Genomic DNA, 22,510 nt, shown 5'->3' with positions numbered 1-22,510 from the left:
GTTTCAACATTGTAAATCCCTAATTAGGAATTCACCATTGTAAAATCCTAATTAGGGTTTCAACATTGAAGATACTCGATCTCAAGAGAGAGATTGAGGGCGACATTGACACACAGAGAGAGATAGAGAGAGACCTAAGAGAGGGAAATCGAGAGTGATTGTGCCACGTATGGAGGTTTCTTCGCCGCCCGATTGAGAGAGAGCTCTTGCTTGGCACAAGGAGAGAGAGAGAGAGAGAGAGAGAGAGAGAGAGAGAGAGAGAGAGAGAGAGAGAGAGCCGTGGTGGGTAGCTGCTGGAGTTGCAGCAGAGAGTCCGTTCGGCGTCGTGGAGTTGCAGAGAGAGGCGTCGTGGAGCTGCAGAGAGAGAGAGAGTAAGAGAGTCGGGGGCATGGAATGAATAGGGTTTTTTTTTTTTTTTTTTTTTTTTTTTGTATTTATAGACTTCATTTAGTAGCGCCCTGTTTTGCTCCGCGCCGGTACAATACGACTCCCTAAGTGCCGATTAATCCCCTTTTTGTTGTAGTGATGTATCCTGCCCCAAAACATGGCTGATTGGACAGATCCAACATTTCAATTGGTGGTCGGCTTGTAAACGGCCAAGATGAAGGATGCAGCAACCACCCATGTTTAACTGAAAAGAAGGGACCAAGAATAACGGATAGGATCATTATCGAAATGTTTTCCTAAGATCTGTTTGATGGATAGCTTGCACCATGTTAAAATCCAGCTTAGCTAGTTCAAGCAAAATTGGGTTCATGTCCTCCATTTTCTCATATTCGTTTATGTACCACCTTGACGCAGGGGAGGACGTGAGGTCGAGCACCGTCTTTCTCAAGAGGATAACTATTCCAAATCCACGGAACTTCTCTGGACTCCTCACAGAGACTTCTCGAATCCACGAGGAAAGAAAGCAGAAAATAGAAATAAATTCTAATAAATTCGAAATTGATTGATGAATGATTAAAATCGAGTTCACAACCCTTTAAATAAGGGTATCAAGCAATGGGAAAGAAATCATAATCAAACTACAACTCAAACTCCTAGAATCCGCGACTTACTATAAATAGTAAACTTACTATTTATAGACGGTCGTAATGTCTACTAGTGCGCAAGGTTTTCGGCCAAAAATAGTAAGTGTCCTATTTGGCTTCACCAAACCGTTCCCCTAATTATTCTAAGCTCTTTTCACGTTGGCTCTTTTCACGTTGGGCGCAACTCCTAAAGCCCAACGGATGAAGAGTTATAATCAAACTAAAACTTACTATTTATAGTAAAAACGAAATTAAAACAGGGAAACGACCGTCAATCAAGGGGTTTTTCGCAATTCCGGGCGGCGCAACCCGGCATAGCGGGGTTGGTTGGCTAAAGTAGCTCGTTCTACCCCAAAATCATATATTTTACGTCAGCTAACTCATTCCGGATTGCGAGATACGCCCGATCTAAGGTCCGATGGTCCGGATCACTTCTGTCGTCGACCGGGCCTTTTCTGATCCATCTTGGCCATGAAACTGTCCGCGACCCGCTCTACATCACACCTAGCCTCTAACCTTGGCATCCTCCGGTGCAAAGGAAGCTCCAATGCATGCTGTACTAGCCTTCCAAGGTTTGGGTTTATGGCCTGCGTGAGACCCTTGAGATATCTACTTGTGGAAGCTTTAACCTCATCCAAGGTAGCTTCTCCTTTTAAAGCTAGATGTGAAGCTTCATACAAGCTCAACGTTCCCTTTGTATCCATGCGAAGGCCCTCCTTGAAATGGCCCATCTCATCCATGAACCTACTGAACACATCTGCCCATCAAGAATGCAACCTAAAGTTAGAAAATACGACCAGTTGTTATTTTTTATTTTTTCCTCCATTGTTTCTTTGTTGCTCCTCATTAGATGGCTTATGATTTTTTATCTATTGCCTCATGACATCTGACCTGTCAAACAAGTGGAACCAACCATGATCATCATAGGACCAAAAAATTAGCCTGAGCCTATTATTAGGTAGCCCACATCATAGTAAATAACATATCTCCCTCAAGAATCTCCAATTCCACATGTGGCCACCTGATAATTGGATTAGCCCAATTTTTAGGTATTTGATTATCATGGTTGAGTGCACCTTTTAGATAGTCTGATGACAAATCAAGATGGGTCTGCCATCAAGCCTATATGATAAGAAGATACTTTTGAAAATTCAAAATATTCAAGGCCTTTTTTATATATTCAGGGTTTTTGAGGATTTTTTTTTTCATAAAATACTTAATATCAACAATTGTTTGGATCACTAAACACTAAGCCCAACTTATATAGGTCTACGGACAGAAAATAAGCATCAGTCCTTTCTCACCCTAGGGGTGGCAGATATGTACAGTGTACTTATGGGGCGGATTAGGTGTGGGGTGTCTAGGGTAACTGCTTAATGGGTTAGGTACTGACCGTGGGGCCTACCTTTATGTCTATATATCCACTCCATCCCTCGATTTGTCCAGCTCATTTTACGCCCTAAACCCAAAAATGAAGCAGATCCAAACCTTGAGTGGACGGCAAATAAACATAATGGATCAAGGTGATACTTGTATTTTTCCTTCATTGGTCTGTGTGACCTAATAAATAGGTTGGATGGCAAAGAAACATTATGTTGGGCCCTAAGAATTTTTAATGGTGGACGTTCAATGACCACTGTTTTCCGTGGTGTGGTCCCCTTGAGATTTTGATTTGCTTCATTTTTCAGACCATGCCTTAAAATGAGCTGGAAAAACTGATGAATGGAATGGATGTACAACAAATATATCAAGGTGAACCCCACAGTCAGGGACTCACCACTCAGACGTTACCCTGGACTCATTGAGAGATTACTGCTCTGAGCAAAATATCCCTATCTGTGGCCACTCATCAGATGAGCAGGGCAGCCAAATCCCGTTAATTCATTAGATATTAAGGTGTGACCCATCAATGTGGCAACCTTCAAATTCACAATCCTGATCACTGTACATGAGAGCTAGATGTATAGGGAGATGTTTTGGGGCCTGTTTGGCACACGGGATTAGATGGTATTAAGTTGCATTGCATTTCAAATCCCATATTTTAAAATCAGGTTTCTGTTTGCTTTCTTCATCACTTGCTTTAAATTTTATTATTTGAAAAATGTATGGATTTCAGTTGTTCCTCTTCATATATGCCTAAATTCAGCTTGTGTGCACACCAGTGACCTCACTCATGTCACTAGGTTTCGTGAGCCCCACCATGAGGTATGATGTATGTGTTATATTCACACCAGTCATTCGTGTTTTGAGATTATTTTAGGGCATGGGTACAAAAATAAGGCAGATACAAAACATAAGTGGACCACACTAAAGAAAGAAGTGGGAATGGTGTTAAAACCTTCCTAGGGCCCACCATGATTTTTGTTTGCCATCCAACCTGTACATAAGGTCACATAGACCTGGAAAATGCAAATATCAGGTGGATCCAAAACAATTTGGCCCCCAAGAAGTTTTCAATGGTATGCATTCAATCTCCACTGCCTCCTGTGTTGTGGTCCACCTGGTCTTTGGCTCTGCCTCTTTTTGGGGCCAAGCTCTAAAATTCTCTTTCAAAGTGGATGGACGGTGTTGATATAACACATATATCATAGTAGGGCTCACAGATTTCAGTCAATCTTGGATTGAAAGGTAAATTTTGAAATCAATGGTGTTAGTCAGAGCCTCTGTACATGGCAAAAGGTCACCTCATATCAACAGTCTTGATCATGTATAGGCATCGGAACAGCATCACCATATATATATATATATATATATATCGGATTAGACGCATCTTATTCGAACAGTCCATGTGATGCGAAATCCCATGAAACCCCAATGGACAATTTTTCACATTGATCTAAAATTTTGGTGGGCCATAGCAAAGAGAAATGCAAATCAAGGGAGGAAACTGTTATGATCTTTCATGGCACTAAAGTTTTGGATCAAAGTAAAAATTGGGCGAAGGGGATTTCATGAGGTGCTGCTTCACGTTGGCTCCGTTCAAATTTTACACTTGCATAACGGATGATGAGTTCTCAACAAACTCATCAACCAAGTTTGCATGAGTTCCGTGTGAACTAGTGCGTAGCTGAACATTCGGATATATATATATATATATATATATATATATATATATATAGAGAGAGAGAGAGAGAGAGAGAGAGAGAGAGAGAGAGAGAGAGAGAGAGAGAGAGTGTGTGTGTGTGTGTGTGTGTGTGTCATGCTCACCTGCGCACTACGCACGTGCGCACCTTTGCACACGTGTCAGGGGTGTCTAATCTGAACGGTCCATGTGATGCGGAATCCCATGAAACCCGATGTGACAAATTTTCACCCTGATCTAAAAGTCTGGTGGGCCATAGCAAAGAGAAATGCAAATCAATGGAGAAAACGGCTTTCATTTTTTCATGGCCCATCAAAGTTTTAAATCAAAGTAAAACTTGGGCTCAGGGGGTTTCACGAGGTGCTGCTTCACATGAACGGTTCAGATTTTGGATCCACATCAAGTATGATGGGTTCTCAAAAAAGTTCGCACCAGTTCCGTACGAACTGGTGCGCAGGTGAGCATTTCCATATATATATATATATATATATAAAGCTCAATTGTGCATTTGCTCTCCTTTGCACACATGTCATAGGCATCTAATCTGAACGATTCATTTGATGTTGCATCCCATGAAACCTCAGGAGACAATTTTAGCCCTGATCTAAAACTCTGGTGGGCCATAGCAAAGAGAGATGTAATCAAGGGTGGAAACTATCTTCTTTTTTCATGGCCCACCATAGTTTGGATTAAAGTAAAAGTTGGGCTCTAGGGGTTTCATAGGGTGTTGCATCACGTGAACTATTTAGATGTTGGAAACATACCACGTGTGATGAGTTCCCTAAAGGTTGGAATGAGTTCCGTGCGAACTTGTGTGCAGTTGAGCTTATATATATATATCGAAAAGCTTAGCTATGCACCTTTGCACACATGTCATGGGTGTCTAATCCAAACGGGCCATGTGATGTGGAATCCCATGAAACCTCGGGTGGCAAATTTTCACCCTGATCTAAAATTCTAGTGGGCCATAGCAAAGAGAAATGGAAATCAAGGGAGGAACTGTTTTCATTTTTCATGCCTCACCAAAGTTTTGGATCAAAGTAAAAATTGAGCTTGGGGGTTTCATGAGGTGTTGCTTCACTGAACCATTCAGTTTTTGAAGTCACATCACATATGATGAGTTCTCAAAAAAGTTCACATGAATTCGGTACGAACTGGTGTGCAGCTGAGCATTTGGATATATATATATATATATATATATATATATATATATATATATATATATATATATATATATATGTGTGTGTGTGTGTGTGTGTGTGTGTGTGTGTGTGTGTTTTGCAAGCCTGTTGATCTTACCACCTTCCATGAGATTCAGCTCACGGCCATTACCTTCTGTTTTTCTTTATCTTTTAATTGACAAAGGTACCCATTCCAAGTGGGAACGGTTCAAATTTTCTCGACAACATCAGGCCCACCTTATCAGTGGAACAAAACTCCAGGATGCTAGATCTAACTAATTCAAAGGGTGGCCCCCTTGATTTAATAGCTCATTATATGGAAAGCAGCCTGACAATAGAAAATCCATCACGACTGCATGAGTACATTGTGAGACCTCATAACCATGTTGTCTGAGAAGCCTAAATCGAAGAGCTGTGCCATGAACATCGTCTGCCATACCCATGTCATTGTTATCAGTGGATATGGTGCTCAGTACTTCTTCGATCTCCATGTTAAAGAGATGCCCCAACCCCAGACGTTGGATGTTGTCGATCAGGTTGAGTTGATCCAAGGGCCCAGATGCTTCTAGAATCAAATGCCTGGCAGCATCATGTAATTTCTTGATTCGTGTAGTGTATATGTCACCCTGCATAACCCAAATGTTATTGAGCTGAAAGAAAAGGACTGAACAACCATTCGGACAGGAACCAACAAAAGATCAGGACCTTGAATATCGCATAATTAACAATGTAGAACCTATATGAGAGAAACAAGCAGCAGTTGAACAAACAAACAATACCAGGCTCCTTGTGGCCCAACAGTCCTAACCAACTGCAGGCCAGCCCTGGAAAATTCCTAGCCCCTGCTGCTACAAAATGCCGGAGATGCTGTAGCCTACCAAATAATCAGATACAACTTCAAAAAACTGACAGCAAGGCTACTGAATTATAACATATGATGCTCAGCAATAAATAAGGAGGAATACACTGAGTTGGTCTGGGATTAGTGGGCTTAGATGAAGTATCTCATGATTGTGCGTTTTCACCAAGCATATCAAAATAATCTTACAAAACTACAGCATCATATCATATGATGCTCAACAAGAAATAGAGAAGAATAGACTGAGTTGGTCTATGCTTAGTGGGCTTAGATCAGTAAGCATATCAAAATAATCCCACACGTCATCGGGGTCTTTGTTCATGAACTCTTCATTGAACGGAGGCAAACTCATTCATTTATCAGGCAAACTCATTCATTTATCACTTCACTCATGGGTCCCACCATGACAGCTATTCTAAATTATGGGTCCATCTTTTAAACAAAAGATAGGATAGAAGGTAGATATTTCAAGAGTAACTCAAAGAAACCAAAATATTGAATAATCCACACCCTTAGATTGGATATGGAATGTTATTAATCCCTTTTTAACCATCAATTATCGTCATAAACATGTGATCCACACCTGACTGTAAGTTCCATCAGCCATTCCATAAAATTTCTCTTTAAAAAAAAAAATGTGATGCACATGTGGCGCACTTAAAATTTTAACTTGCATGATTTTTGGGCAAGGGCCAGATTTCAGTTGATCCCACCTGATGGGTGGTTCAAACTTCAATCTTTCAAGTATCATTAGCAGAACACTTACCATGTAATCACTCCTTAATGATTGAACGAATTCGTTACTCCAGATGGTTGGTTGGTAATTGGCGGATCGCCTCTGAGTGGGCCACTCCAAAGTTTGAATGGCTGCAAGACATCTTGACTGCCTGGCCACGTTCCCATGGCTCAAATCTTTCAATGGCAACCGTACAAGGGAAGAAGTGGGAAATGGGAAAAGGATACTTAGAGCCATTTGAACTTTGCTATGATGGTTGGGCTTAGCCGTATCTTGTAGCCTATTTATACCTAAGAGGAATTGCCTGATATTCTCATGAGAAGCAATGAACTAATATAATTGCAAGTGGCTAATAATTAATGTTTAATTAATCTTAATAAATGAGATGGATATAAGAAAAAGGGGTCACCAGCTCAGGTAGACCCCACATTAGTGCTCATGTGAAATCCACCTCCAGTATTATGTTTTTCACCCCATGTTAGGTCTGGGGTAGAAAAATTAGCCTTATTCATGATTCAGGTTAATCACATGATTAGAAACAGTATACCAGGGAGCACTCACCCTCCCAAATTGTTTCCCTTGGTGTGGCCCCCCTTAATGACTGTTGAGCCTTATTTTTAGGAATAGGTTTAATTTTTAATTTTGCATCTAATGGTTGGAGTGGATTGCATATACTCATCATGGTAGTCCTCATCAAAATCAAGAGTGGAAGTCTCTCTCCATATTGCTTTCCTTTATATCCAACAGCCGCCTGACTATGGTAAAATTTCATTTTTTGTTTTTTTATATCCAGCAGCCGCCTGACCATACGTGTTAAGGTAAATTTTCTTTTTTATATCCAACAGCCGCCTGACCATACGTGTTAAGGTAAATTTTCTTTTTTATATCCAACAGCCGCCTGACTATACGTGTTAAGGTAAAATTTCTTGGTATTGATTCCCTATAGGGGGTGGTGGCTAAGAGTGAAGTGTGAACTGACTGGGGGTGTACTAACAAGCTAACAAAAAAAAAAGATAAGAAAAAAGTGTTAAGGTAAAATTTCTTTTTTATATCCAACAGCCGCCTGGCTATATGTGTTAAGGTAAAAATTCTTTTTTTTTTTTTAGAAAAAAAAATATCCAACAGGCTAACTATACGTGTTAAGGTTCAACCTACAGATAACAACCACACGTAGAGTGGTCCATATTTGTGTTTTATTATTTACCAATAAATACATGGAAGTTATTTTATATGGTGTGGGCCACTCGATATGTATCATTAATACTTTAATTAAAATATAGCTTGTGGAGTTGTGTTTTTTCTTTTTCTTTTTCTTTTTCTTTTTGTGAATATAACACCCTTTGTTGGGAATAGGTGGGAGATGGACACCTACCATTGATTTTTTATGCGGTGCATTATGACATGTATGTAAGATCCAATCCCACCATTACATGTATAATACAATTTTAGGCCTAGATCCCAAAAAAAAATAAAAATAAATAAATACAGTTACTTGCGACTCAGGTTCAATACACCAAGTGAAATAATTGAGAGAGAAATGTTTAACCCTGATTTTTTTAAGAGCCCACCATAATGATTATGCATAATATACTCCAACCATTACATGCCACAGTAAAATTTAGACCCGACGCCTAAACATTAGGCCATTCTTGATTCAATGGGCTACATCAAAGGAAATTGTTTCGAAGGTGAATGTTTTCTAATCTTGTGGTCCTCCTCAAACACCAATATGGGACTGATTTTTTAGCCATGGCCTAACATTTAGTGACTTACTTAATGGTTTGGGTGGAATTCACATAAACTCTAATGTGAGGAGCCAACAGACTCGTTTTCCTCCTCTTCATCATGTTTATTTATATTGATTCACTAATGATTAGAGAGTTTTACAAAATACTATCTCATTAAAGGAAGTTTTTATGAAAAGGGTACCATTATCTCATAAAATGAAGTTACTTTCAAATGGTTATTTTCTCTTAGTTTGTTTTGATGGCCGTAAATTTAAAGAATGATTATTCCTCAAATAACAAAAATACCCACCAATTAACGAAGTTGCTTAATAAAAATTAAATAGGTATCTGGATGTAAATATTATTAATGATGTAAAAGGAAGAAAATCTTTGCACCCTTGCATGATCGAAATAGGGACGTGGCTAGTAGTCGGTGCTGATGTATCCATGCCGTCCATCTCCTTTTTCACATTATTGTAGGATTTGATTCTGAAAATGATGCAGATCCAAATCTTAAGCGAACCACGCCATAGGAAACGGTGGTGATTCAACTGCCTCCAGTGAAAACTTCCTAAGGCTTACTTTGAAAAAAAAACAAAAACAAAAACAAAAAAACAAAACATGTTTTTCATTGATATAGAAAATGTACGGAACTAGATTTTCGGGCGGGTGCAGAAACACAGACCAGGCCCGCCTATTATATCGTATGTAGAGGAATTACTCTTAATCTCTCTAATATAGCCCAACCCCATTTTATCCAAAAGACCCGGCCCACCTTAACACCTAGCATAATGTTTATTTTCTATCCAACTTGATCATTTAGTCAGACGACCAGGATAAAGGGAAAAGGAAAATATCAGCATGATCCAAACTTTTACAGTCCATGAAGAAGTTTTAAATGGTGGGCGTTCATCACCACTGATTCCTCCGGTGTGGTACACATCATATTTTGATCTTCTTCAAATTTATTTATTTTTATCTCATGCCCTAAAATGACCTGGAAAAATGGGCAGACAGAGTGGATTAAACGTATTTATCATGGTGCAGCCTACAAAGGTCCGTATGCAATACAAGTTAACCGCGGCCCTCCAGTTGGAAATGGTTTGGGGGCGGATAGAGATCTGCTATCAGGAATTGTTGAAAATCTACTCCGTCCATCAGTTTTGAGACCACAATAGAAAAGGAATATAAATATCAGAAATATCCAATACTTTCGTGGGCCACACCACACGAAGCAGTGGGAACGGAAATGGAAATTGTTAAAACCTTCCTGGAGCCGATCATAATAAATGTAGGCTATCCAAACCGTTCATAGGGTTACTACCAGTCAGATAAATTATAGGGACGCTATCAAACCCAGAAAAATCTTCTGTGGTCCCCACAAAGTTTCCAAGGGTGGGCGGCCAATCCCTGCTACTTTGTGTGGTGTGGCCAGTGAGCTTTGGATCTACTTAAATTTTAGACTCCTATCCTATTGTTGTCTTGCAAAACTATTGAATGGACTGGATTTGTTACTGGAATCTTCGTGGGCCACACAACTTTTGACCTAAAAAGTCCCGGTAGCATAGGCAGTCCGTGTCCGTCGCGGGTTAAAACTTTTCAGATTTAGTGCAACCTCGGCTTCACCCAACACAGGGCAGCCCTAACCGTGGGGCCCACCTGTTGGGGATTTGCTCTGCGGAATCACACAGATCTAGATATAGGATAACAATTTAATAGTAACAAGCAATCACAGAAGAGCATAAAGTTTTAACGTGGAAAACCCTTGTGGAAAAAAACCACGGCACAAAACGACAGAAATCCACTATGAAAAGAAAGTTATAAGAGAGAAGACTTACCTGATTCAAACAACCTTGAATTTCACCCTTGCTACACCCTTTGATAACCCTAGAACCCCTTTAGAAAACTTCAGAATAATTTCCCCTCATTAGAGTAGCTCTAGGGACTCCTATTTATAGTTTAGGTAACTTCCTTTCACACCTTGCGAAAGACTGACTCAAATTTCTGCAGTCCGCATCAGATTCGGAAATGAATCTGCGTAACTACGACTAGTCAAGTCGAGGCTACGACTGGTCATAGGACCCCTACGATCGGTCGAGACATCCCTTCGACCGATCGTGAACCTCGGACCCCGAAGTTATGAGCTCGCTAAACTTTGAGTCGTGAGGTGCTCGAATAGTCGAGCAGCTTCCTCGACCGGTCGAGGCTGACCTACAACCGGTCGAGCAACCCAAAAGTCAGAAGATTTAAGACTTCTGACAACAATCTCCACCAAGTCTTCAATCTTCAATCGTGTAGCTCCTTGAACTCTCTTCCTTGCATCATAGCTTCAATCAACGCTTCTTGTGCACACTCCGTCCTTCTTTTATGCTATCGCCAAGCCTAGAGAAGTTGGACAGAACTTGAACTTCTCTGTAAGAATGACCTTGGTGAGCATGTCTACTAGATTCACGCTGGTGTGAATTTTTTCCAATGCGATGCCTCCTTCCTCGAGCACTTGTCGGATGAAGTGGTGACGAACATCAATGTGTTTAGTAAGTGAGTGATAAACAGAATTTTTAACTAAATTGATAGCGCTCTCGCTATCATAGTTAACCGACACGGCCTCCTGCTGAAGTCTCAACTGATTTATCATGCCTTAGAGCCAAACACCTTCTTTAAACGCTTCTGTCACTGCCATATATTCTACTTCAGTCGTGGAAAGAGTCACCATAGACTGAAGCTTCAACATCCAACTGATTGCTCCACCCGATAGTACAAATGAGTATCCTGAAGTAGACTTCCTGAAATCTATACTACCTGCGTAGTTAGAATCTACATATCCTACCAACTTTGTCCCTGTTTTCTCAAAAGTTAAGACGTAATCTTTCATACCTCGAATATATCGAAGTAGCCATTTCACCGCTTTCCAATGTTGCTTACCGGAGTTTAACATGTATCTGCTCACAACACTGACTGCCTGTGAAATATCCAGTCTCGTACAGACCATGTCATACATTAAACTGCCAACCGCATTCGAATAGGGCACATGAGATATAACCTGCTTTTCCTCATTTGATTTAGGACATTGTTCTGAGGAGAGCTTGAAGTGAGCCGCGTGGGGAACACTCACCGGCTTTGCCTGATCCATCCCATACTTGATCAATACTTTTTCAAGGTATTCTGTCTGTGATAAGTAAAGCCTGCTCCCCTTCCTGTCTCTATGAATATCTATGCCGAGAACTCTCTTTGCAGCCCCCAGATCTTTTATCTTAAATGTCCCTGATAACTGAGTCTTCAGTACGTTGATTTCAAACATATCATGACAGGCGATTAACATATCATCAACATACAGTACTAGGATGATGAATTTTGCATCACTCAGTGTCTTATAATAGACACAGTGATCGTATTCACTCCAAGTAAATTTCTGACTCATCATGAAAGAATCAATTTTTTTATACCACTGCTTAGGCTACTGTTTTATATCGTACAATGACCTCATTAACCTGCAAACCTTTTTCTCTACCCCTTTAACTTCATAGCCCTTTGGTTGCTTCATGTAGATTTGCCCTTCCAATTCCCCGTACAGAAATGCAGTCTTCACATCCATCTGTTCTAGCTCGAGATCGTATTGAGCAACCAGCGCCAATACAAATCTGATAGATACCTGCTTAACCACTGGCGCGAATATCTCTGTGAAGTCGATTCCTTTTCTCTGAGCATAACCCTTTGCTACCAACCTTGCTTTGTATCTATCCTATTTCCTTTTGAATAACCACTTGCATCCGATCGCTTTTCGTCTCACAGGAAGCTCCACCAGCTCTCATGTGTGATTTTTGTGCAACGAGTCCATCTCATCGTCCATAGCCGCCTTCCACTTTTCTGCATCAGGCTCATCAAGAGCCTCCTGAATAGTAGACGGGTCACCCTCATCTGTAATGAGGGCATATGCAATAGTCGTCCATATATCTTGCCGGTAACCTGCGATCACGCAGTGGATTCCTTCTCATAGGTGGCAGCTCCACCTGATCCTGTACCTTTGTCTTTGCATCTGTCTCTACCTGTGTATCATCTGTATCAATCTGGACGTCTACGATCACCTTTTCCGGTTCTTCTTGCTCCTTTTGATCATTCTTGCGAAATAGGGAGCTTTCATCAAATCTGACGTCACGACTAGTGATGACCTTGCGTGTGACCTTATCGAATAACCTGTAACCTTTCACACCAATGCCATAGCCAATAAAGATATACTTTTTGGCTCTGTGGTCTAGTTTATCTCTCTCAACTGATGGTACATGAGAGTATGCCTCACAACCAAATATGCGTAGATCCGAGTAGTCGAGTTTCTAACCACTTCATACTTCCTTTGGGATTTTACATTCAATTGTCATTGAAGGAGAACAGTTTACCAAATAACAAGCTGTGTTAATGGCTTTAGTCCATAGGTCCTTGCCCAACATAGCATTACTTAACATACATTTGGCCCTCTCTAGGAGAGTCCGATTCATTCGCTCAACCACACCGTTTTGCTCGAGCGTGTGGCGCACTGTGTTGTGCTTGATGATCCCTTCGTCCTTACAATAATCATTAAATTCAGTGGAAGTAAATTCTCCACCATTGTCAGTCCTTAAAACCTTTATTTTTCGCCTTAACTGTTTTTCACCATTGCCTTCCATTGCTTGAATATGGTGAAAACTTCGGATTTACGCTTCATGAAGTAAACTCAAACTTTCTTGGAGTAGTCGTCAATGAATGAAATAAACCATGACGACCTCCTAATGGAACTTCTGGCGATGGCCCCCATACGTCAGAGTGCACATAATCAAGCACTCCCTTACAAACATATTTTTCAAATTTAAAAGACAGTCTAGATTGTTTACCACATATACAATGCTCGCATATATCTAAATAAGAATTTTAAAAAATTGGAATCAAACACCGATCAGAAAGTACCTTCATGCCCTGCTCGCCCATGTGGCCCAGATGAGCATGCCACATACGTAGAGACGTGGAGTCTACAATAGCTATTGCCGCTCCACCTACCGAAGTACTCCCAATCAACCTATAAAGGTTTCACTACCAAAAAAAGGGGCAAAGGCTACGGATTAAATCCGTAGCCATAGACCTATGGCTACGGATTTAGTCCGTAGCTAGTCCGTAACGCGACCGTCGGCGTAGGTGCCATAACGATAGGTCTGGAACCTATGGCTACGGATTTAATCCGTAGCCATAGGTTCAATTGCTACGGATATAATCCGTAGCAATTATATCTGTAGCAAAAACTTAAACAGCTACAGATATTATTTGTAGCTGAAAGTCCGTAGCAATAGGCCAAAATTTAAAAGGCTACACCTGTCTGATTAGTGGCTACGGATTTAATCCGTAGCTATATGTTAAATAGCTACAGATATAATCCATAGCAATTATATCTGTAGCAAAAACTTTAAACAGCTACGGATATTATTTGTAGTTGAAAGTCCATAGCAATATACCAAAATTTAAAAGGCTACACCTGTCTGACTAGTGGCTACGGTCAATATCCGTAGCTATTTTGTACATTGAAAAATTAAATCATTTGTTCATTCAATTACCACCTGTACAATCATTCATTCATTCAATTACAATCCTTCATTCATTCAATTACAATTACAATCCTTCATTCAATTAATTACAATTACAATCAATTACAGTTACAATTACAATAATGCTGAAAATACAAATCTTTGGCTTCATTAGAGAAATGTGCCCGACTCCACCCTGAAATTTCAATAGCTTCGTATATTCCATCATCCTACAAACAGTCATGTCATTCATAAATTAGAATGCCCATTGGAGAAAAGAAAGACAGTGAAAGAAGTGCATCACGTATAACCACTTTTTTTTTTCTTAATGAATTAAAAAAAAAAAACTCAAAGAGGAATTAAATTGACATAAAAGAAATGGTCTCACCATATGATTATAGGTTTAGGTTTTGGTTTAGGTTTAGGTTATAGGTTTAGGTTAAGGTTAGGCTATAGGTTATAATTAAGTTTAGGTTATAGGTTAAGGTTTAGGTTATAGATTTTGGTTTACGTTTAGGTTAAGGTTTAGGTTACAGGTTATAGCTTTTGGGAACTTGATTACAGGTTAAGGTTTAGGTTTAGAAAATCGGGTTCGGGTTTGAGATCGGGTTTAGGTTTGGGTTTTCAAGTTTAAGTTTAGGTTAAGGAGTTGAGATTAGGATTAGGTGTAGGTTTGGGTTTAAGGATTTGAGAATACATTTAGGTTTTAAGTTTAGGTTTAAGTTAAAGGTTTAGGGAATGGTTATAAGTTTATGTTAGGTTTAGGTTTAGGTTATAGGTTATAGCTTTAGGGAATTGAGAATGGGATATGGTTTAGGTATAGGAAATCGGGTTCAGGTTCGGGATTGGGTTTAAGTTTGGATTTTCAAGTTTAGGTTTAGGTTTAGGTTAGGGAGTTGAGATTAGGATTAGGTGTAGGTTTAGGTTTAGGGAATTGAGTTTAGGTTATAGGTTTTGGAATTTAGGAATAGTTTTAGGTTATAAGTATAGGTTTAGGTTAGGTTATAGGTTAAGGTTTAGGGATTTGAGTTTAGGTTATAGGATTAGGTTACGGTTTAGGTTTAGGTTATAGGTTTTGGGATTTGAGAATGGGTTTAGGTTTAGGTTATAGGTTTTAGTTTTGGTTTAAGTTATAGGTTTTGGTTTAAGTTATAGGTTTTTAGATTTGAGAATGGATTCGGGTTTAGGTTATAGGTTTTGGTTTTGGTTTAGGTCATAGGTTTTGATTTAGGTTATATGTTATAGGTTTATGTTAAGGTTTAGGTTTAGGTTAAAGGTTTTGGAATTTGAGAATGAGTTCAAGTTTAGGTTATAGGTTTTGGCTTAGGTTATAGGTTTAGGTTTAGGTTTAGGTTATAGGTTTTGGGATTTGAGAATGGGTTCGGGCTTAGGTTATAGGTTTTGGTTTTGGTTTAGGTTATAGGTTATAGGTTTAGGTTAAGGTTTAGGTTTAGGTTATAGGTTTTGGTATTTGAGAATGGGTTCGGGTTTAGGTTATAGGTTTTGGGATTTGAGAATGGGTTCAGGTTTAGGTTATAAGTTTTGGTTTTGATTTAGGTTTAGGTTATAGGTTTTTGGATTTGAGAATGGGTTATGATTTAGGTTTAGGAAATCGGGTTCAGGTTTGGGATTGGGTTTGAGTTTGGGTTTTCAAGTTTAGGTTTAGGTTTAGGTTAGGGAGTTGAGATTAGGATTAGGTGTAGGTTTAGCTTTAGGGAATTGAGTTTAGGTTATAGGTTTAGGTAAAGGTTAGGTTTAGGTAATAGGTTTTGGGATTTAGGAATAGTTTTAGGTTATAAGTATAGGTTTAGGTTAGGTTATAGGTTAAGGTTTAGGGATTTGAGTTTAGGCTATAGGTTTAGGTCTATGTTTAGGTTTAGGGAATTGAGTTTAGATTATAGGTTTAGGGAAAGGTTAGGTTTAGGTTATAGGTTTTGGGATTTGAGAATAGTTTTAGGCTATAAGTATAGGTTTAGGTTAGGTTATAAGTTAATGTTTAGGAATTTGAGTTTAGGTTATAGGATTAGATTTAGGTTTAGGTTTAGGGATTTGAGTTTAGGTTATAGGTTTAGGTTTAGGTTTAGGTTTTGGGATTTGAGAATGGGTTCGGGTTTAAGTTATAGGTTTTGGTTTCAGTTTAGGTTATAGGTTTTGGGATTTGATAATGGGTTCGGATTTAGGTTATAGGTTATAGGTTTTGGTTTTGGTTTAGGTTATAGGTTAACTGTTTAGGTTAAGGTTTAGGTTTAGGTTATAGGTTTTTTGGATTTGAGAATGGGTTTGGGTTTAGGCTATAGGTTTTGGTTTTGGTTATAGGTTTTGGTTTAGGTTATAGGTTATAGGATTTGAGAATATGTTCGGGTCTAGGATATAGGTTTTGGTTTTGGTTTTGGTTTTGATTATATGTTTTGATTTAGGTTATAGGTTATAGGTTTAGGTTTTAGGTTTTGGTTTTGGTTTTGATTTAGGTTATAAATTATAGGTTTAGGGAAAGGTAATTGGTTTTGATTTAGGTTATAGGTTATAGGTTTAGGTTTTAGGTTTAGGTTTAGGTTTTGATTTGTGTTATAGGTTATGGGTTTAGGTTTAGGTTTAGGTTTAGGTTATAAGTTTTGGGATTTGAGAATGGGTTTAGGTTTAGGTTATAGGTTTTGGTTATAAGTTATAGGTGTAGGTTAAGGTTTAAGTTTAGGTTATAGGTTTTGGGATTTGAGAATGGGTTCGGGTTTAGGTTATAGGTTTTGGTTTTGGTTTAGGTTATAGGTTTTGGGATTTGAGAATGGGTTGGGGTTTAGGTTATAAGTATTGGTTTTGGTTTAGATTTAGGTTTAGGTTATAGGTTTTTGGATTTGAGAATGGGTTATGGTTTAGGTTTAGGAAATCGGGTTCAGGTTCGGGATTGGGTTTTCAGGTTTAGGTTTAGGTTTAGGTTAGGGAGTTGAGATTAGGATTAAGTGTAGGTTTAGCTTTAGGGAATTGAGTTTAGGTTATAGGTTTAGGAAAAGGTTAGGTTTAGGTTATAGGTTTTGGGATTTGGGAATAGTTTTAGGTTATAAGTATAGGTTTAGGTTAGGTTATAGGTTAAGGTTTAAGGATTTGAGTTTAGGCTATAGGTTTAGGTTTAGGTTTAGGTCTAGGTCTAGGTTTAGGGAATTGAATTTAGGTTATAGGTTTAGGGAAAAGTTAGGTTTAGGTTATAGGTTTTGGGATTTGGGAATAGTTTTAGGTTATAAGTATAGGTTTAGGTTAGGTTATAGGTTAAGGTTTAGGGATTTGAGTTTAGGTTATTGGATTAGGTTACGGTTTAGGTTTAGGTTATAGGTTTTGGGATTAGAGAATGGGTTCGGGTTTATGTTATAGGTTTTAGTTTTGGTTTAGGTTATGGGTTTTGGTTTAGGTTATAGGTTTTTGGATTTGAGAATGGGTTCGGGTTTAGGTTATAGGTTTTGGTTTTGGTTTAGGTTATAGATTTTGATTTAGGTTATAGGTTATAGGTTTATGTTAAGGTTTAGGTTTAGGTTAAAGGTTTTGGGATTTGAGAATGAGTTCAAGTTTAGGTTATAGGTTTTAGTTTTGGTTTAGGTTATAGGTTTTGGTTTAGGTTATAGGTTTTGGGATTTGAGAATGGGTTCGGGTTTAGGTTATAGGTTTTGGTTTTGGTTTAGGTTATAGGTTTTGGTTTAGGTTATAGGTTATAGGTTTAGGTTAAGGTTTAGGTTTACGTTATAGGTTTTGAGATTTGAGAATGGGTTCGGGTTTAGGTTATAGGTTTTGGTTTAGGTTATAGGTTTTGGGATTTGAGAATGGGTTTGGGTTTAGGTTATAAGTTTTGGTTTTGGTTTAGGTTTAGGTTATAGGTTTTTGAATTTGAGTATGGGTTATGGTTTAGGTTTAGGAAATTAGGTTCAGATACGGGATTGGGCTTAGGTTTGGGTTTTCAAGTTTAGGTTTATGTTTAGGTTAGGGAGTTAAGATTAGGATTAGGTGTAGGTTTAGGTTTTGGGGAATTGAGTTTATGTTATAGGTTTAGGGAAAGGTTAGGTTTAGGTTATAGGTTTTTGGATTTGAGAATGGGTTCGGGTTTAGGCTATAGGTTATAGGTTATAGGTTAAGGTTTAGGTTTAGGTTATAGGTTTTGGAATTTGAGAATGGGTTCGGGTTTAGGTTATAGGTTTTGGTTATAGGTTATAGGTTATAGGTTTTGGTGATAGGTTATAGGTTTAGGTTAAGGTTTAGGTTTAGGTTATACGTTTTGGGATTTAAGAATGGGTTTGGGTTTAGGTTATAAGTTTTTGTTTAGGTTTAGGTTATATGTTTTTGGATTTGAAGATGGGTTTTGGTTTAGGTTTAGGAAATCAGGTTCAGGTTCGGGATTGGGTTTAAGTTTGAGTTTTCAAGTTTAGGTTTAGGTTTAGGTTAGGGAGTTGAGATTAGGATTAGGTGTAGGTTTTGCTTTAGGGAATTGAGTTTAGGTTATAGGTTTAGGGAAAGGTTAGGTTTAGGTAATAGGTGTTGGGATTTGGGAATAGTTTTAGGTTATAAGTATAGGTTTAGGTTAGGTTATAGGTTAAGGTTTAGGGATTTGAGTTTAGGCTATAGGTTTAGGTTTAGGTTTAGGTCTAGGTCTAGGTTTAGGGAATTGAATTTAGGTTATAGGTTTAGGGAAAGGTTAGGTTTAGGTTATAGGTTTTGGGATTTGAGAATAGTTTTAGGTTATAAGTATAGGTTTATGTTAGATTATAAGTTAAGGTTTAGGGATTTGAGTTTAGGTTATAGGATTAGGTTTAGGTTTAGGTTTAGGGATTTGAGTTTAGGTTATAGGTTTAGGTTTAGGTTTAGGTTTTATGTTTAGGTTTGGGTTTTGGGATTTGAGAATGGGTTCGGGTTTAGGTTATAGGTTTTGGTTTTGGTTTAGGTTATAGGTTTTTTGGATTTGAGAATGGGTTCGGGTTTAGGCTATAGGTTTTGGTTTTGATTTAGGTTATAGGTTATAGGTTTAGGTTAAGGTTTTAGGAAAAGGTAATAGGTTTTGATTTAGGTTATAGGTTATAGGTTTAGGTTAAGGTTTTAGGAAAAGATAATAGGTTTTGATTTAGGTTATAGGTTATAGGTTTAGGTTTTAGGTTTAGGTTTAGGTTTTAATTTATGTTATAGGTTATAGGTTTAGGTTTAGGTTTAGGTTATAAGTTTTGAGATTTGAGAATGGGTTCGGGTTTAGGTTATAGGTTTTGGTTTAGGTTATATGTTTAGATTTAGGTTATATGTTTTGGGATTTGAGAATGGGTTCGGGCTTAGGTTATAGGTTTTGGTTTTGGTTTATGTTATAGGTTTTGGGATTTGAGAATGAGTTCGGGTTTAGGTTATAAGTTTTGGTTTTGGTTTAGGTTTAGGTTATAGGTTTTTGGATTTGAGAATGGGTTATGGTTTAGGTTTAGGAAATCGGGTTCAGGTTCGGGATAGGGTTTAAGTTTGGGTTTTCAAGTTTAGGTTTAGGTTTAGGTTAGGGAGTTAAGATTAGGATTAGGTGTTGGTTTAGGTTTAGGGAATTAAGTTTAGGTTATAGGTTTAGGGAAATGTTAGGTTTAGGTAATAGGTTTTGGGATTTGGGAAAAATTTTAGGTTATAAGTATAGGTTTAGGTTAGGTTATAGGTTAAGGTTTTAGGTCATAGGTTTTGGTTTAGGTTAAGGTTTAGGTTTAGCTTATAAGATATAGGTTTAGGGAATTGAGAATAGGTTAAGGTTTAGGTTTAGGAAATCGGGTTCGGGTTCGGAATCGGGTTTATGTTTGGGTTTTCAAGTTTAGGTATAGGTTTAGGTTAGGGAGTTAAGATTAGGATTAGGTGTAGGTTTAAGTTTAGGGATTTGAGAATACATTTAGGTTATAGGTTTAGGTTTAGGTTTTAGGTTTTAGGTTAAGGTTATATGTTTAGGTTAAGGTTTAGGTTTAAGTTAAGGTTGAGGTTTAGATTATAGGTTAAGGTTTTAGGTCATAGGTTTTGGTTTAGGTTAAGGTTATAGGTATAGGTTAAGGTTTAGGTTTAGGTTATAAGATATAGGTTTAGGGAATTGAGAATAGGCTAAGGTTTAGGTTTAGGAAATCGGGTTTGGGTTCGGGATCGGGTTTATGTTTGGGTTTTCAAGATTAGGTATAGGTTTAGGTTAGGGAGTTAAGATTAGGATTAGCTGTAGGTTTAGGTTTAGGGATTTGAGAATACATTTAGGTTATAAGTTTAGGTTTAGGTTTTAGGTTTTAGGTTAAGGTTATATGTTTAGGTTGAAGTTTAGGTTTAAGTTAAGGTTGAGGTTTAGGTTATAGGTTAAGGTTTTAGGTTATAGGTTTTGGTTTAGGTTAAGGTTATAGGTATAGGTTAAGGTTTAGGTTTAGGTTTAAGTTTAGGTTATAAGATATAGGTTTAGGGAATTGAGAATAGATTAAGGTTTAGGTTTAGGTTTTGGGTTTAGGTTTAGGTTTTAGGTTTTAAGTTAAGGTTTAGGTTTAGGTTAAGGTTGAGGTTTAGGTTATAGGTTAAGGTTTTAGGTCATAGGTTTTGGTTTAGGTTAAGGGTATGGTCCCTGCAAATACAGATATAAACACGGCCATCCGACGCAAATGCCAGGCCCTTCCAATGCTGTCCATAAAAAATGGACAGCTTCATCATGGTCATAATAGCGGTTCTCTCTTTCCAAGGAACCCCGCTCTTCCGAATAGCTCCGACGCACATCCGGGTCTGCTCCATTAATTTTGATCAAATACATAAACACGGCCTGTCCAAATGGCCAGGCCCCTCCAATGCTGTCCATAGGAAATGGACAGCTTTATCATGGTCATAATAGCGATTCCCACCTTTCAGGGACCCTCGATCATCCGGATAGCTCCGACGCACATCCGGGTCTGCTCCATTAATTTCGAGCAAATTTAATGGAGCAAATACGTAACCACTTGGTCCCAAATACTTACTTTATAAAAGAAAATCTCCCCTGTTTTCTCAAATTTTCCATTTCAATCTTTTTTAGCCCAAATCCATGTCATTGCATGAGAATCATGCATAAACATGGATTTTAAGCAAAATACATGAGGGAAATTACAACATAGATATCATGCACACGATATCACATAATGTATTGTTTGATGAACTACAAATGTGCATTCTTGACAAGAGACGTACCAGATGCTTGAATCTGAAATATGCAGCTCCAACCCTCCCACATGCAACATCCACCTAAAAGAATGCACATAACCGTCATGCTTGAGTAATCAATATAGGAATGTACAACATCCACCTATACTTTAAAGTAAATAGCACCCTGCCAAATTAAATGGTTCTTGGAAGTTGAAGTTATTAGAGATCCATATACTTTAAAGGTATTAATAGATAACAACAAATCTAGCCACTGTTGACATTTTTAGAAGAATTATAAGAAGGCAAGTACAGGCTCTACCAATGAGGTCAATCAATCACAGTGTGAAGAGCATCGCACATCAGTGTCTTATGAATATCTTTTACAGTCTTGAGTTCCAAAAGGATGTTAATAGATGTTTTCCGAAGCTAACATTTTCTTGATGTAAACAAGTGTAAGTAGATCCATCAGAAAGAAATCCCAGATGAATAACTATATCTGGTTGTATCAGTGCTGGAAGGTCAACCAGCAACTGCCAGATAAAGAAAAAGCAAGAAAAGGAAAGGAAAAAAGCAGAAAGCAGAGTGAAGAATAATTACAATCTGAAGTATTGATGAATAGGACTTGCACAAGAAACAATCTGAAGTATCTTTATTTTTAGTATTTACCCTATTTTTCCTATAATTGTAATTAAAAATCTAAAAGTAACCCTACACACTATGTAGCCTATGCCACTCACCACACACTACAAGCATGCAGACTTGGGAATAGATGTGCATGCCTATGTACGTATGTATGAAAATACAAATAACCCTGACATTTCTTCATTTGAGGATGTAAACAGTTAACACCACAGATTGAGAGTTTATTAATCTAGAATGAATTGCTTACTAGGTTCGCTCCTGGTATAGCTGTACTTCTGCATAATGATTGACTACATTTGGTGAACCAACCAAACCTTGGTATATTTGTACATCCCATCTAGCCTATATGGTGCATATACAAATTTGAAGGAATTAGATCTCTACTTTGTTTGAATAGGAATCAAGTATTAAAATTTGAATGCACATCTACACATTAAAGCTAGCATAACACAGGATCATATAAACAGAAAAGGAACCATAGAGATAGAATTAGTGTCTTAGATAGAAAAATATTGCCATGGATTTATTTATGTTTATTTGTTTTAATATATGACAGCAACTTTTATTAAGAGAGACATCAAAAAAAT

General features: G+C 38.1%; 1 protein-coding gene across 1 annotated transcript; it reads right to left on the bottom strand.

Moving 5' to 3' along the window:
- Positions 1 to 627: 627 nt before the first annotated feature.
- On the bottom strand, positions 628 to 7,128 carry LOC131220239 (alpha-terpineol synthase, chloroplastic-like). Its single transcript, XM_058215197.1, has 4 exons — positions 6,920 to 7,128; positions 5,659 to 5,920; positions 1,536 to 1,788; positions 628 to 631 (listed from the first exon to the last, which is right to left on the bottom strand). Exons 1-4 carry the CDS (start codon positions 7,124 to 7,126, stop codon positions 628 to 630), a joined length of 726 nt encoding a protein of 241 aa, XP_058071180.1. The 5' UTR covers positions 7,127 to 7,128.
- Between the last annotated feature and the right edge of the window lie 15,382 nt (positions 7,129 to 22,510).

The sequence above is a fragment of the Magnolia sinica genome, chromosome 12 (genome assembly GCF_029962835.1).
Source record: "Magnolia sinica isolate HGM2019 chromosome 12, MsV1, whole genome shotgun sequence".
NCBI classification, from domain to species: Eukaryota; Viridiplantae; Streptophyta; class Magnoliopsida; order Magnoliales; family Magnoliaceae; genus Magnolia; species Magnolia sinica.
Note: the sequence above shows the minus strand (reverse complement) of the source record. Positions and strands in the feature narration are given on the sequence as shown.

Coding starts and splice junctions, on each gene's coding strand:
- LOC131220239 (XM_058215197.1), bottom strand. CDS start 7,126: ATGGCTCTAAGTATCCTTTTCCCATTTCCCACTTCTTCCCTTGTACGG. Junction 5,921..6,919: donor CATTAAGGAGTGATTACATG/GTAAGTGTTCTG, acceptor TGGGTTATGCAG/GGTGACATATACACTACACG. Junction 1,789..5,658: donor TGGTTATGAGGTCTCACAAT/GTACTCATGCAG, acceptor CTTGATGGGCAG/ATGTGTTCAGTAGGTTCATG.